This window comes from Pristiophorus japonicus, chromosome 4, assembly GCF_044704955.1.
Source record: "Pristiophorus japonicus isolate sPriJap1 chromosome 4, sPriJap1.hap1, whole genome shotgun sequence".
NCBI lineage: Eukaryota > Metazoa > Chordata > Chondrichthyes > Pristiophoridae > Pristiophorus > Pristiophorus japonicus.
Genome location: NC_091980.1, coordinates 125428267 through 125445227, shown reverse-complemented (window position 1 = coordinate 125445227; position 16961 = coordinate 125428267). Strand labels below are relative to the sequence as shown.

Here is a 16961-nt window from a genome sequence, read left to right as displayed (position 1 = left end):
ACTCTGTCCCTTCATCCAAGTCATTAATATAAATTGGAAATAGTTGAGGCCCCAGCACTGATCCCTGCGGCACCCCACGAGTTACAGTTTACCAACCTGAAAATGACCCATTTATCCTGACTCTCTGTTTTCTGTTAGTTAGCCAATCCTCTATCCATGCTAATATATTACCCCCAACCAGGTGAGCTTTTATCTTGTGCAGTAATCTTTTATGTTTCCCAGGGGATGGGAACCTATGCAGTGAGATAGGGCGAAGTAATATGGAGTCAGAAACAGATGGTAGAAAGGTAAAAAGCAATAGTGGAAGGCCGAGTAAACAAAGGCAAGAAACAAAAAGGGCCACACTACGTCATAATGCTAAAAGGACAAAGGGTGTTAAAAAAACGAACCTGAAGGCAGTGTGTCTTAATGCAGGGAGTATCCGTAATAAGGTGGATGAATTAACTGTGCAAATAGATGTTAACGGATATGATGTGATTGGGATTACAGAGACGTGGCTCCAGGATGATCAGGGCTGGGAACTCAACATCCATGGGTATTCAACATTCAGGAAGGATAGAATAAAAGGAAAAGGAGGTGGGGTAGCATTGCTGGTTAAAGAGGAAATTAATGCAATAGTTAGGAAGGACATTAGCTTGGATGATGTGGAATCTATATGGGTAGAGCTGCAGAACACCAAAGGGCAAAAAACGTTAGTGGGAGTTGTGTACAGACCTCCAAACAGTAGTAGTGATGTTGGGGAGGGCATCAAACAGGAAATTAGGGGTGCGTGCAATAAGGGTGCAGCAGTTATCATGGGTAACCTTAATATGCATATAGATTGGGCTAACCAAACTGGAAGCAATACGGTGGAGGAGGATTTCCTGGAGTGCATAAGGGATGGTTTTCTAGACCAATATGTCGAGGAACCAACTAGTGGGGAGACCATCTTAGACTGGGTGCTGTGTAATGAGAGAGGATTAATTAGTAATCTCGTTGTGCGAGGCCCCTTGGGGCAGAGTGACCATAATATGGTGGAATTCTACATTAGGATGGAGAATGAAACAGTTAATTCAGAGACCATGGTCCAGAACTTAAAGAAGGATAACTTTGAAGGTATGAGGCGTGAATTGGCTAGGATAGATTGGCGAATGATACTTAAGGGGTTGACAGTGGATGGGCAATGGCAGACATTTAGAGACCGCATGGATGAACTACAACAATTGTACATACCTGTCTGGCGTAAAAAAAAAAGGAAGGTGGCTCAACCGTGGCTATCAAGGGAAATCATGGATGGTATTAAAGCCAAGGATGTGGCATACAAATTGGCCAGAAATAGCAGTGAACCTGGGGACTGGGAAAATTTAGAACTCAGCAGAGGAGGACAAAGGGTTTGATTAGGGCAGGGAAAATAGAGTACGAGAAGAAGCTTGCAGGGAACATTAAGACGGACTGAAAAAGTTTCTATAGATATGTAAAGAGAAAAAGGTTAGTAAAGACAAATGTAGGTCCCCTGCAATCAGAATCAGGGAAGTCATAATGGGGAACAAAGAAATGGCAGACCAATTGAACAAGTACTTTTGTTCGGTATTCACTAAGGAGGACACAAACAACCTTCTGGATATAAAAGGGGTCAGAGGGTCTAGTAAGAAGGAGGAACTGAGGGAAATCCTTATTAGTCAGGAAATTGTGTTGGGGAAATTGATGGGATTGAAGGCCGATAAATCCCCAGGGCCTGATGGACTGCATCCCAGATTACTTAAGGAGGTGGCCTTGGAAATAGCGGATGCATTGACAGTCATTTTCCAACATTCCATAGACTCTGGATCAGTTCCTATGGAGTGGAGGGTAGCCAATGTAACCCCACTTTTTGAAAAAGGAGGGAGAGAGAAAACAGGGAATTATAGACCAGTCAGCCTGACATCAGTAGTGGGTAAAATGATGGAATCAATTATTGAGGATGTCATAGCAGCGCATTTGGAAAGAGGTGACATGATAGGTCTAAGTCAGCATGGATTTGTGAAAGGGAAATCATGCTTGACAAATCTTCTGGAATTTTTTGAGGATGTTTCTAGTAGAGTGGACAAGGGAGAACCAGTTGATGTGGTATATTTGGACTTTCAGAAGGCTTTCGACAAGGTCCCACACAGGAGATTAATGTGCAAAGTTCAAGCACATGGGATTGGGGGTAGTGTGCTGACATGGATTGAGAACTGGTTGTCAGACAGGAAGCAAAGAGTAGGAGTAAATGGGTACTTTTCAGAATGGCAGGCAGTGACTAGTGGGGTACCGCAAGGTTCTGTGCTGGGGCCCCAGCTGTTTACATTGTACATTAATGATTTGGACGAGGGGATTAAATGTAGTATCTCCAAATTTGCGGATGACACTCAGTTGGGTGGCAGTGTGAGCTGCAAGGAGGATGCTATGAGGCTGCAGAGTGACTTGGATAGGTTAGGTGAGTGGGCAAATGCATGGCAGATGAAGTATAATGTGGATAAATGTGAGGTTCGACTTTGGTGGTAAAAACAGAGAGACAGACTATTATCTGAATGGTGACAGATTAGGAAAAGGGGAGGTGCAACGAGACCTGGGTGTCATGGTACATCAGTCATTGAAGGTTGGCATGCAGGTACAGCAGGCGGTTAAGAAAGCAAATGGCATGTTGGCCTTCATAGCGAGGGGTTTGAGTACAGGGGCAGGGAGATATTGCTACAGTTGTACAGGGCCTTGGTGAGGCCACACCTGGAGTATTGTGTACAGTTTTGGTCTCCTAACTTGAGGAAGGACATTCTTGCTATTGAGGGAGTGCAGCGAAGGTTCACCAGACTGATTCCCAGGATGGCGGGACTGACATATCAAGAAAGACTGGATCAACTGGGCTTGTATTCATTGGAGTTCAGAAGAATGAGAGGGGATCTCATAGAAACGTTTAAAATTCTGACGGGTTTAGACAGGTTAGATGCAGGAAGAATGTTCCCAATGTTGGGGAAGTCCAGCACCAGGGGTCACAGTCTAAGGATAAGGGATAAGCCATTTTGGACTGAGATGAGGAGAAACTTCTTCACCCAGAGAGTGGTGAACCTGTGGAATTCTCTACCACAGAAAGTTGTTGAGGCCAATTCACTAAATATATTCAAAAACGAGTTAAATATAGTCCTTACTACTAGGTGGATAAAGGGGTATGGCGAGAAAGCAGGAATGGGGTACTGAGGTTGCATGTTCAGCCATGAACTCATTAAATGGCGGTGCAGGCTCGAAGGGCCGAATGGCCTACTCCTGCACCTATTTTCTATGTTTCTATGTTTCTATGTGGCACCTTATCGAATGCTTTCTGGAAATCCAAATAAACGACATCAACTGGTTATCCTTTATCCATTACATCCTCAAAGAACTCCAGCAGATTTGTCAAACATGATTTCCCTTTCTTAAAACCATGCTGACTCTGCTTGACTGTATTATGATTTTCTTAATGTCCTGCTACTTCCTTATTGATGGACTCCAGCATTTTCCCAATGACAGACGTTAGGTTAACTGGTCTGTCGTCTCCTGTTTCTGAGTCCCTCCTTTCTTAATTAGAGGCGTTTCTGGGATGGCTGTTTCCATGGCAAGTGATGGTGTTGCTAGGGGTTGAGCCTATCCAATACAAATCGATACAAAGCAAAATTGGGCAATAATGCTCGTTCCTTATGGCTAGTAATTACAGTTGGCGATGAATGGATGAATTCTGAAGGAGGAATATTCACAGCACCCAAGCTTCCGACGGCAAACCATGGTGTGAAGGGTGCATGAGTCGGAGATCGGGCTACAATGCTGTAGCCTTGGGCCTGCAGTTAGTTATCTTCCTTGGGCACGACCTGGGAATTTAGACCCAAAAGTGGGCCCCAAATTGCACAAATTTTTCCCCTATTATCAAATCCTTCCATTGTGGGATCAGTGAACCCACCCTAGATGATTCATCAACATTTCCCACCCCCCCCCCTACCCTTGCACTATTGCAATCGAGATGTCAATCATTTACTTCAAGGGGGGGGTGGCGGAGAGTGTGTGTGTGGGGGGGGGGGCGGGGAAGAGTGTGGGGGGGTGGGGTGGAGGTTGTGTGGTGGGGGGGGGGGTGGGAGTGTGTGTGGGGGGGTGGCGCAGGTTGTGGGGCAGGCTTTTCTAGCAGAGCGACCTCACACCGAGCTCATTCGCTGATATCACCAGCAGTCATTTCTAGTCTTGTATCTTTTTTATTTTGACGTAGGAAAGGATGGTATCATCAAGCAGCTATGTACAATTTCTACTTCACTGCAATCCTATGCACCAGGTTAGAAATCACTGCTTCTGACATCAACGGGCGGAAAGGTTGCCAACACTCCAGGATTGCCCTGGAGTCTCCAGGAATTAAAGGTTAATCGCCCGGATACTGCTGCGAGCAACCCACGGAGAAAGATCCTTGGGACAATAAAAGAATTTGCATGGATTTTTTAATTTTCTTTTATAACTAATAAAAAAAGTGTTCAAAGATTTTGGAAATGATGGAGAAAGTCTGTTTGATGGGTGGGACAGTTAGAGGCAGTAGGTCATGTGGTGAAACCTTCAGGCAGATGGCCAACCACAGTTGGCGACCCAACCGGCAGATGTTTAGTGTTCGTCTGTCTGCCATTTTAACAGACTGTTCTCTTTGAATAGGATAAGTCCTCTGCTAAACTTGCAAGGAAATTGTCAGGTGAATTGCAGTAAGAATCCGTCTACTAATATCGCTGACACTTCCAGACACATTTGTTCACACGTTCGAAACACGAAGAGCAAACACCACCCAAAGACTTTCAGAAACGTACATGCACTATTCTGGGAGGGGTGGGGGGAGAGGAGGGGCGAGTGTGTGGAGGAGGGCGGGGCTGGGATGAAAGAAGAACTCTGCAAGCTTTGAAAAATGTCATGGGAACAAGAGGGAATTCGATCTGGTGCTACAGCTGCGTGATGTCCAGCACAGGCAATCCGTTTAATATGGGAGACGAAGCTCCGACTGGCATTTCTTCCAAGTAGGCGATGGTTGGGTCGCAGGCCGCCTTCACCTTCAACTGTGGCGATTTCTCGCTGTGGCTCGCACCCTCCCGCGTTTCTGTCTTGTCAGAACAAATGCAGTGGTCCGTGCAGCAGAGGGCGGCATTGGTTACGACGCTGTCCATCGGCTTCAAGGAGTGCATCCAGATCGGGAGGAAGTCCCACGACTGGAGCTTCTTGGGCAGATAGCTGGGGCTGCGTGTTTGCAAGACGTTGGTGATGCCTATGAAGATCAGAATGCCCAGAAAGGGGGCACCTACGCCTATCAGAACCTGCCAACCAGCCATGGAGAGGCCAAAGATAAGCGAGGGGAGCAGAAGGAAGCAGATGATCAGATATAAAACAGCAAACCATCGGTACTTGGCAGTTCGTTCTCCCAAGGTCTTTGCCATGCGGATGGGGAAGCGAGTGATTGGAATTGGGTACCACAGTATAATCCCAGCGATATTGAAAAAGAAGTGGGAAAGGGCGATCTGTAAAAAGAAAGAGTTTGAATGTAAATAGACGCTCATCATTATTTAGGCAAAGGCATGTCTAATTGAACCAAGATTGGCACTGTGCAAAATCATTTTCAAGATGAAGAGAGACTGCAAATGCTGGAAACATAACAAGCACATGTAAAGAGAAAAACATCTGTAAAGAGGAAAGACAGGTTAACGTTTCATGTGTAGGAACATAGGAATTGATAGACGGTGAAGGACCATGGTCAGTCCAGTTCGCCTTCTACCATTCTGGTAGTTGCATGCTACGGTGATAATGGAATAATTGACTAATCAGGGCAATTAATCGCTATCAATTAGTCTACAACTGACCCAGACATGAGGCCCAATTCTGTCTCCATTACCATCTTGATAGATCAGCTGTTTTTTTGCTAGCAAGAGATTTGTGGCAATTTCTCCCTCGACCGGCTCTCGAGGGGAAAAGCCCCGGGGCTGGACGGGCTGACCGTAGAGTTCCACAGGGCATTCTGGGACGTCCTGGGGGGTGACTACGCGCGGGTAATGGGGGAAAGTCTGGCGACCGGGGAGATGCCTCTCTCTTGGCGCAGGGCAGTCATCGTCCTGCTGCCTAAGAAGGGCGATCTCCGCCTACTTAAGAACTGGCGCCCGGTCTCCCTCCTCAGCACGGACTACAAAATCTTCGCCAGGGTGATGTCTGCTCGCTTTGGCGCCGTGCTGGACCACATGATCCACCCCGACCAGTCCTACCCGGGCCGGACAATCCACGATAAAATCCATCTGGTCCGGGACCTCATCCATCATTCCCAGGAGGCTGGTCTGTCGGTCGCCTTCCTATCCCTTGACCAAGAGAAGGCGTTCGACAGGGTGGATCACGACTATCTGTTCGGAACTCTGCGCGCTCTCGGGTTCGGGACGCATTTCGTCGCCCGGATCCGACTTTTGTATGCCGCCGCAGAGTGTCTGATTAAGGTTAACGGGTCCTTGACGGCGCCCCTTCACTTTGGGAGAGGTGTGCGCCAGCGATGCCCCATGTCCGGCCAGTTATATGCCATCTGTGTGGAGCCTTTCCTGCGCCTCCTGCGGATGAGGTTGACGGGACTGGCTCTGCAAGGGCCGGGCGTGGAGGTCGTCCTCTCGGCTTACGCCGATAATGTGCTCCTCACGGTAGAGGATCTCGCTGACCTGCGGAGGATGCGAGAGTGCCAGGAGATTTACTCGGCCGCATCCTCTGCCAGGATCAACTGGGAGAAATGTTCCGGACTCCTGGTGGGTCAGTGGCGGGTGGACTTCCTACCGGAGGAGCTCAGGCCTTTTGCCTGGAGCACGACCCATCTCCTCTATCTGGGAGTCTACCTTAGCCCCGACGAGGAAGCCTGGCCGGTGAACTGGCAAGAGCTGGAGGCCAAGGTCGCCGCTCGCTTAGGGCGCTGGACAGGACTGCTCCGAGTGCTGTCCTACAGGGGTCGAGCGCTAGTCATAAACCAGCTGGTGGCCGCTATGCTGTGGTATCGGCTGGTCACTTTGACCCCTCGCCCTGCATTTGTTGCCAAGATACAGAAGAAGCTGGTGGACTGGGTCTCTGCTGCGGTCTTGAGTCTCCCGCTTCGGGAGGGCAGTCAGTCGTTGGTGTGCGTCGGTGCCCAGCTAGCGACTATCCATCGTCAGACCCTGCAGAGATACCTTTACGTCGAGCCCCCTCCTAGATGGCGTGCGCTGGTGACGTATTTCTTCCGCTAGCAGCACGGCCTCAACTACGACACGCAGCTCCTGTTTGTGAGCTTGGGGGGGCGTCAGGACCGCCGTCCAGGAGCTGCCTGTCTTTTACAAGGAACTCACCAGGATCTGGAACAAAGTCTCCTCCAAGCGCAGCTCTCCACCGGCTGGAGTGGCGGCTGTCCTGCAGGAGCCGCTGCTCGGGAATCCGTACCTCCACGACTGAGGTTTTAGGTGGCGATCGGACGAGAGGGCTGTGGCTGGTGAGGTGACCAGGGTCAGGGACCTGCTCGATGGCGGAGGAGCGGGCTGGATGGCACCAGACACACTGGGGCGGCGCCTAAATTCGGCCGACGTCCGCCGCGCGGCCGAAACCATCGAGTCGCTAAAAACAGCTCTGGGTCTCGACTCCGTTAGGTGTGTCGAGGAGGCTCAAGCACGTGGGGAGATCCCGTCCGAACTGACCCCCGTCCAGATGGAATTCCTCATCGGCGCCAAACCCCGGAACCTCCCTCGGGAGCCGGCGCCTCACAACTTGAGCCGCCTCGGGGAAATCCCCTCCGTGCTTTTCAGTTCTGCGCGGAGGGGTTTCCTATACGGTCTGCTCCTGCACACTCTCAACCTTGCCATCCTCGTCTGCCATCCGGACACGCCATGGCGTACCATCTTGCCGTCCGGAGGAGGCGGGGGTCCCCGATGGAGTACACTCTACGCGGGAGTCCTCCCACTGTTTGTCGGGGACTTCGCCTGGAGGGTGGTGCACGGAGCAGTCCCGTGCAATAAATTTTTAAGTCTGTTCACGGGCTCCCATAATGCCTGCAATTTCTGCGGTCTGGAAGAGTCCGTGTTCCATGTTTTTATGGAGTGTGCGAGGTTGCAGCCCCTGTTCCACTATTTAAATGGGCTGCTCCTCAATTTCTGGCTGCACTTCAGTCCCACACTCCTGATCTTTGGGCACCCTGGGCGGAGGGGAGCGGGTAGGTCCAAGGGCCTCCTCGTAGGACTGCTCCTGGGCACGGCCAAGGGGGCCATCAGCCCGTCCAGGCAGCGGGCAGTCGAGGGGGTCGTTCAGCCCGACTGCCTGCCTCTCTTCCGCACCTACATCCGGGCCAGGGTGTCCTTGGAGATGGAGCACGCGGTGTCCACCAGTACGCTCGCGCCCTTCCGCGAGAGGTGAGCACCGGAGGGACTGGAGTGCATCGTTACCTCCGGCAACCAAATTTTAATTTGATTTTATATGTTCTAAAGTTTAATTTGTTTTAATTGCCGGTTTTAGTGTCCCCCTCCCCTTTTATAGGGGGCATTTGTAAAATATATGATTTTAATGCTCCAAAAAAAAAATCACAAAAAAACCCACAAAAAAAACTAAAAAACTTCTTAAAAGGGCAGTTAAAAGTGTCTGGAGTGTCCCCCAGATCAGGGGGGCACTTGATTTAATGTTTATTTTATCCCCCCCCCCAAAAGAGTTGTGGCAATTTCTCCATCAGCCGGTCCAGGCAGCGGGCGGTCGAGGGGGTCGTTCAGCCTGACTGCCTGACTCTCTTCCGCGCCTACATCCGGGCCAGGGTGTCCCTGGAGATGGAACACGCGGTGTCCACTGGTACGCTCGCGGCCTTCCGCGAGAGATGGGCGCCGGAGAGACTGGAGTGCATCATGACCCCCGACAACCAAATTTTAATTTGATTTTATATGTTTTAAAGTTTAATTTGTTTTATTGCTGGGTTTTAGTGTCTCCCTCCCCTTTTATAGGGGGCACTTGTATAACGTATGTTTTTAGTGCCCAAAAAACCTCCAAAAACCTCACAAAAAACACAAAACACCCCCCCACACCCCAAAAAAAAAACAAAAAAAGGGCCTTGATAAGTGTTTGGAGTGTCCCCCAGATCAGGGGGGCACTTGATTTAACTGTTTAATTTTGTTCTCCAATCAAAAGAGTTGTGACAATTTCTCCATCAGCCGGTCCAGGCAGCGGGCGGTCGAGGGGGCTGTTCAGCCCGACTGCCTGCCTCTCTTTCACGGGTTACGTCTGAGCCAGGGTGTCCCTGGAAATGGAGCACGCAGTGTCCACTGGTACGCTTGCGGCCTTCCGCGAGAGGTGGGCGCCGGAGGGACTGGAGTGCATCATTACCCCTGGCAACCAAATTTTAATTTGATTTCATATGTTTTAAAGTTTAATTTGTTTTATTACCGAGTTTTAGTGTCCCCCTCCCATATTAGCCAGGGAGCACTTGTATAATTTGTGGTTTTATTGCCCATAAAAAAACAAAAACAAAAAAAAGGGCACTTGCAAACTGTTTGGAGTGCCTCCCGGGCACTTGATTTAATGTTTATTTTTGTTTTGCAACAAAAGAGTTGTGGCAATTCCTCCATCAGCCGGTCTAGGCAGCGGGTGGTCAAGGGGGTCGTTCAGCCCAACTGCCTGCCTCTCTTCTGCGGTTACATCCGAGCCAGGGTGTCCCTGGAGATGGAGCACGCGGTGTCTATCGTTACGCTCGCAGCCTTCCGCGAGAGGTGGGCGCCGAAGAGACTGGAGTGCATCATCAGCCCGGCAACCAAATTTTAATTTTATTTTAGTGTCCCCTCCCTTTTAGCCAGGTGGCACTTGTATAATTTCTCTTTTTAGTGCCTAAACCCCGCACCCCCCCCCCAAAAAAAGGGGAACTGGAAATTCTTTTTGTGGCAATTTCTTTTTCATTTCCCACAAACAATTTGTTACTCTCCCAAAAGAACCACCTCAACCACTTTACTTCAAAATGCAATGGGTATACACCCAAAACATTAACCGGCCTTTTCTCTCTGGAGAAGTTGACTGAATTGCTGTTGCAATTGCACAATGTTCTGTTTTTATTTACATTTATTTAACTTATCACTGGGTGAGGTGGTGAGCATTAAATCACCGGCAGGATACATTTCAAGATGGCAGCAAGGCTATCTATCCGTTTCATTCACCACTTTCAGTGATAACACTCACCCCTACAATGTGGCTGTGTGCTGGGACCAGGTCAGGATTGTACTCGAGGCTTGGTCAGTCTACCTCCGAGCAATGAATGAAAAACTGGGCTGTGCATCCTAGATTTCCCAAGATTTGCTCCCTATGAGCGCTATTCCACAGCTGGAATCACTCCTTCATAGAAACATTAGGAACAGGAGTAGGCCATTTAGCTCCTCGAGCCTGCTTCACCATTCAATTAGGTCATAGCTGATCTGCACCTCAACTCCATTTTCCCGCCTTGGCTCCATATTCCTTGATACCCTTACCCAACATATTTACAGCGTTTTAAAGAGCAGACCTGCAAATAACAAGCTCACGAGATAGATACAGATGACTAAAGGTTCATACGAGCTCATTCATCCAGAAAGAACCTACAGTTGCCCCCTCATCACCATAACCAAATACGTCTTAGTTTTTGCCTCCACTGCCTTGCGTGGAAGTCAATTCCAAGTCTTGTTGTCTCTTCATGTGAAGAAGAACTTCTTGAAATCAGTCCTAAAATTGCCTTTTGCCATCTTCAACACATGCTCCATTATCCTGCAGTTTAATTTACACTGTTTCCTGTACCTTCTTTCCTTATAGGCTATGCACTCGTCATTTGTAGTTGGGAAGGGTTGATCTGCACAAGTCACCAGATAAAAGTTGAGCAGATAATTGTGGATTATCTCTGGATGAGCCGACATTGTACTCAGTACCACGACAGTTATGCAGTCAGTAGTACAATGGCTGTTCTACTGCACTTGCTCAGGTAAAAGATGTAACATCGGGGAACTCCGTAGTACAATGGAAAACAGAGAAAAGAAATAATTTGCAAGCAAACAATGTTCTTCATATCCTCAGCACACCCCAAAGCGCATCACAGCTAATGAAGTACTTTTGAATTGTAGCGACTGTTGTTTTGTAGAGAAATGCGGCAACCAATTTGTGCACAGCTAGATCCCACAAACACCAATGGGTTAAATGACCAGATAATCTGTTATAATGGTATTGATTGAGAGATAAATACAGGTCAGGATGCTGGGAGAATTCCCCTGCTATCCACCTTGAATCACAAGATAGGGCTTTGATTAATATCTCATCTGAGAGAAGGCACCATGACAGTGCAGCACACCCTCAATGCTGCACTGAAGTATCAGCCTGGTTTATGTATTCGAGCCTCTGGAGTGGGGTTTGAATCCATGACATCCTGTTCTAGAGGCAAGAGTGCTACCGACTGAGCCATAGCTGACAGTGTTGTTTGCTACCCAGGTATCACTGTTTCACATGGACAGTTCTTGGGGCAATAAAAGTGTGGGTACCTGAGCAAACCGGCTTAATAAAAAATCACTTGCTCCATCAGTGATGCATTTTTCAATTACATCACATTTAGTTTCACTGGGCTGAATGGCTGGCTTTGTTGGTTCAACTACAAGATGCTTTACATTAACTAAGCCTTTATAAATGGTCAATTTGAAGATGCAGGAAGATGTGAGCAAAGTCAGTAAGATACAGAAGGTTTCACATTCGATCCTCAGTCTGTGTTGCATGCACTGCCTCAGCCAATTAAAAAAAAGGAACTACAAATAGCCACAGCACTCTTAATCTAAGGAGAGTTATAATCCACTGGGCTTCAGCACCATCTATTGACCTCTGCTGGAAAGTGTGTGTGTTGGAACATGGTGTGTTGGGCGTCCATGGTCGAAAACCTGCTGAAGCTCACTGGCAAGGTGGACACTTGGATAAGGTGTCAGAGGGCTGCCAGCACCCTGTGGAACCCTGCCTCAGCCTAAGTAAGCACCTCCAGGAAAGGAGGAGGGGAAAACAGAGGGTAAATTGGATGAAATATGTAAACCTCAAGTAGCCCTATGTGTATTGCGACTTTTGTGTTCATCCGAATATAGAATACTGTAAGTTAGTGGGAAAGATTTTGTTTTACCTGGAAAGCACTTGGTAACGTGTCACCTGGGCTGGCCAAAGCTGCCAAGACTGCAGTGGTGGTGGTGCCAATATTGGATCCCAAGGTCAAAGGATAGGCACGTTCAATACTGATCACCCCAATACCTAGACAATATGAAACAACACCACAAGTAGACCCAGTTCAACACAATCCAACTGATCAAATGGTACACACAGAAACTATTGGCTTATCAAGTATTTAAAGTATACAGGCCCAAGAAGCCTTAGTGTTCAGTGATATAAGATCTGAGGTCAGGATTTTCCACTGCAGTCCGGTTTCACTCCAGCAGGTCAGCAGAAAATTTGTTCTGGGAGACATTCTGTCAACAGTCTGGTTTCCACACATCACCTCTGTGGTTTTCTGTCACAAGTGACAGGGGAATACAGAATAATTCGTGTCATTGGTGCCCTAGCTGTGTACGAGGAAAACCTGTGCCTTCCTGGGGTCCAGCATTGTTTTGGTGTGCAGGGAAATGGATTTAAATTTTAACTGCCTGCAGAGGTGTTGAATCGATTTCAGGAAGATCAAATTATCTCACAGGCCTGCGAACTTAAAAAAAAAATTAAAATGTCCTGTCCTTTTCATGGACTTGCAGCCTGGGAGTGCTGTGCCATGCCTGTTATGATGCCTTTCTATCTTCCCAGAGGCTGGCTCCCTAAAAATCCCGGCACTATGGAATCTCATGTTGTTTATGAATATCCAATATCCTCAGATCGTCACTTTCATTACCTTTTTCTCGTCCTTCCATGCGCTCCCCTTTTTAAGAACATAAGACCATAAGAATTAGGAGCAGGCGTAGGCCTTATGGCCTATTGAGCCAGCTCTGCCATTCAATAAGATCATGGCTGATCTTTTACATCAACTCCACTTTCCCGCCCTCTCCCCATAATCCCTCAATTCCCCTAGTGTCCAACAATCTATCGATCTTAGTCTTGAATATACTCAACGACTCAGCATAGGGTAGAGAATTCCTAAGATTCCTAAGAGTGAAGTCATTTCTTCTCATTTCAGTCCAATTTCTGAGACCTTGTCCCTAGTTCTAGAATCTGTAGCCAGCGGAAACAGCTGCTCAGCATCTACCGTTTAAAGGCCGCTACCAATTTTATGTTTCAAAGAGAGCATCTCTCATTCTTCTAGACTACAGAGAATAACCCTGTCATCCCAGGAATCAATTTAGTGAACCTTCACTGCACCCCCTCTAAGGCAAGTATATCCTCCTAGTAAGGAGATCAAAACTGTATGCAGTACTCTAAGTGTGGTCTCACCAAGGCCCTATAATGAGCACAATCACTGTTTTTAGAAAGCTGATGTCAAGCTCGTTAGTTATCAGGGGTATTGCAACTAAGGAACCCGTGAGAATGGCAGTACCATCCAACATATTGCAGACCCTACCTCACCCGCCCGCTAATCTTATCCAATTATCCAGTTTAGCAATCTGGGTTTTCACCCTTATAACTATAGTTTTTATATGCTCAGGAAATTGTATGTCAGGCTAAAGGGGGATGTGAAGGATACATGAAAAAGAGCATCCATGTAAACCAAGGAGGAAGGTTGGGTCATGGCTGTGGAAAGGAGCATGTGTGAGGCAGTCTTTTGTTGGGGAAGGTATAGAAGGATAGGCTGGATACCTCCTTGAATACACTGTGCAAGGAGAATGTTAGGCATCAGCTTAGAACGACAAGGTGTTCAAGACTGAGGTATTGAATGTGCACAAAGTAAAAGAAAGTGTGGCAGTGGTGGGATTGGGTTGGGTAGGCCATCGGTATTCTTGGGCAGTGATAGAATGGGCCCCATTCAGGAAAAGGTCACACACAGGACCGAAGCAGAGATGGTGGGATGAAAGAAAGAAAGAGATAGAAATAAAGAAAGAGCTTTTGAAGTGTAGTCACTGATGTAATGCAGCAAAAACACACACAGCAAGCTCCCACAATGAAATAAATGACCTGGTCATCTGTTTTAGGTATTGGTTGAGGGATATATATTCGCTAGGGTACCAACGGAAATTCCTCAGCTCATCTTCAGAGTAGTTCCATGGGATCTTTTATGTTCACCTGAGAGGGCAGACGGAGCCTTGGTTTAAAAAGTCATCTGAAAAGCGGCTCCTCTGACAGTGCAGGACCTCCCTCAGAACTGCACTGAATCGTCAGCCTAGATTATGTGCTTAAATCTCTGAAGTGGGACTTGAACCCACAACTTTCTGACTCAGAGGTGAGAATGAAAATAGTTAACCCTGGTTCAATTTTAAACGGGGTGCAGGAACAGAGAGACCTGAGGGTTCAAATATACAAATCTTTTAAGGTGGCAGGAAAAATTGTTAAGGTTGTTAAAATAGCATATGGGATCCTGGGCATTATAAATTGAGGTGTAAATGACAAAAGCAAGGAAGTTATGCTAATCATTTATAAATCACTGGTTAAGCATCAGCTAGAGAATGGTGTCCAATTCTAGGCAGGAAGAATGTCAAGGCCTTGGTGAGGATGAAAAGGAGATATACCAGAATGATATCAGGGATGAAGGACTTCGGCTATGTGAGAAACTAGAGAAGCTGGGATTGTTCTCCTGAGAGCAGAGAAGGTTAACAGAGGATTTACTTGAGCTATTCAGAATTATGAAAGGTTTTAAGAGAGTAAATAAGGAACAACTGTTACCACAGGATGATCGATAACCAGAGGTCACAGATTTAAGATAATGGCAAAAGAATTGGGGGAAGATGAGGAAACACCTTCTGTGCTCTACTATTCTATGATTCTAACGACGTCCATGGATTGGCTGCCAGAAGGCTGGCCTGACTTGTCACATATCAACTTACCGATGAGGGGAGTGATGGCCGAAGTAAACACAGAGCTGCTTTGGACAACAAAAGTAATGCCAGCCCCCACCACCATGGCCAGATACCCTGCCAACCAGCCAAACGGGTATGGGAAATCTGAAATCAAACAGAGGACATGGCATGAAATAGGGTCCGTCTGGGATCCTTCAGAACATCAGCACTTTCCTGTCATACCTCAGCTTATTGCAAGACATGTCAATAACAGTCAGTATCTGGTGGACTCCTCAGGCAGTGATGAGTCTCAGTAACTAATTGGTTTCCATTGATGAATACTGGAAATGTCCTTAGAACCAGGGCAGTTTTCCTCCAATGTAAATCAGCTATGTAGAACTATTTTTTGTTAATATGTTTTTATTGTTAGTTTTCAGGATGTGGGTGTCACTGGCTAGGCCTGCATTTATTTCCCATCCCTAGTTGCCTTTGAGAAGGTGGTGATGGGTCTTCTTCTTGAACTGCTGCACTCCATATGGTGATGATTATCCCAAAGGGCTGTAAGGTAGGGAATTCCAGGATTTTGCCCCATGGAATTCTTATGACACATTTCACACATTCCTGCTGAGTTACTATTCATTTGACACTAGAACAGCCAGCTTCTTCTGTAAGTGCGAGAACCTGCCGTTCTTGTTGCCCAACACATGTTGACTACAAGGGTGGGTGAGGTGGGGGGTTGAAGGTGCGTGCATGGGCTAAATCGCTCTGGTCATTATATGTAGGGATACTCTGTTCTTTTGAACACAATTACAATGACTCTATATGTAATGGCAAGAGAAATTACTGCTCCCATATGTGGAGTTTTATCCTTAATGAATGAAGTACCATGAGACCCTTTTCTGACCTTCTGTAGTGACGTAGCTATTGGTGCCTTCTGTTTTCTGTCAGGCAGTTTACGAGCTTGATGTAAACGCCACCCTATCCGTGAGACACCGCAACCTCTCGCAGCACACTCCCACTCACTTGTAATGTTAACTCTTAGTTGGAGGTAAGCACACAAGAGATATAAAAATATTGTGTAGCCAATATCAGAGAGAGCGGTAGGACGTTCCTTTCCCACTGCCACAATAGTCTAACTTCCTGGCAATGAGGATTGACAACTGAGTATTGTTAAAATTGGCCTCAATCCAATTGGCCTTGAACTGAGCCTCACCTATCAAGCTTCTGACGGGCATATTTGGATTGGTGAGCAGTTCATGGCAAAGAGGCCAGTCTTCTATTTGTTAAGATGCTAACCTGCGATACTCTCAGCTCAGTTCTGATTAGACAAAGAGCAAAGTACCACAGAGGCTGGAAATCTGAAATAAAAACTGAAACCACTGGAAACGTTCAGTAGGTCGGTCAGCATCTGTGGAGAGACGATGGTAGAGTTAATGTTTCATGACTAACCCTTCATTATCTGTTCTCTGATCTGACAAAGTATCATCGATCTTGAAATTCAACGCTACTTTCCTCTCACACCTGCTGCCAGATCTGCTGAATGTTTCTTGGTTTTATTTCAATTTGAATTAGGCTTGCTAAACTTTTGCTCTGAAGAAATGGCAAGGCTCGATTGTGTGAGCTGTTCGCCTGGCACAAACAAATCCATTAAAAGTACAATAATCACACCAGGGAACTCAACCCTTCAACTGCAGTCAGTGGCTCACCGGTGTTAATGATTTTTTTGATGGCTTTGGCAACCTGTCCCCTCAGCATAGAATTCAGCAACTTGACAATCAGGACCAGGCATGTGCAGAGAACCACCAGGGAGCCAGCCAGCAGGATCAGGCCCACCACCAGATCGGGCATGGTGGAGTTCACAAACAAATGGTTACCTGGAAACAAGGCATAAACATTGGCAGATCAAGCAATCATTCCCAATTAAGGCATGTGGCTCCTGCACTGATGAAAGTTGAAGCAATGCCATCCTCAAATACCTGAAAAATCAAATGACCCACTTCCTGTTCTGTGATTACAACTGCTGAATGGTGCAGTGAGTCCCAGTATTGTATAACTAAAGATGCTTTTGTTCAC

At 47.1% G+C, this 16961-nt stretch overlaps 1 protein-coding gene across 1 annotated transcript in view; it reads right to left on the bottom strand.

Moving 5' to 3' along the window:
* Window positions 1-4928: 4928 nt before the first annotated feature.
* LOC139262165 (sodium-dependent phosphate transport protein 2A-like) overlaps window positions 4929-16961 on the bottom strand; it is a 37930-nt gene continuing 25897 nt past the window's right edge. The window contains exons 9-12 of the mRNA XM_070877309.1: window positions 16595-16762; window positions 14937-15053; window positions 12107-12231; window positions 4929-5498 (exon numbers count right to left, since the gene is read on the bottom strand). Coding sequence (XP_070733410.1) covers window positions 4929-5498; window positions 12107-12231; window positions 14937-15053; window positions 16595-16762 — 980 coding nt within the window. The remainder of the gene's footprint in view (window positions 5499-12106; window positions 12232-14936; window positions 15054-16594; window positions 16763-16961) is intronic.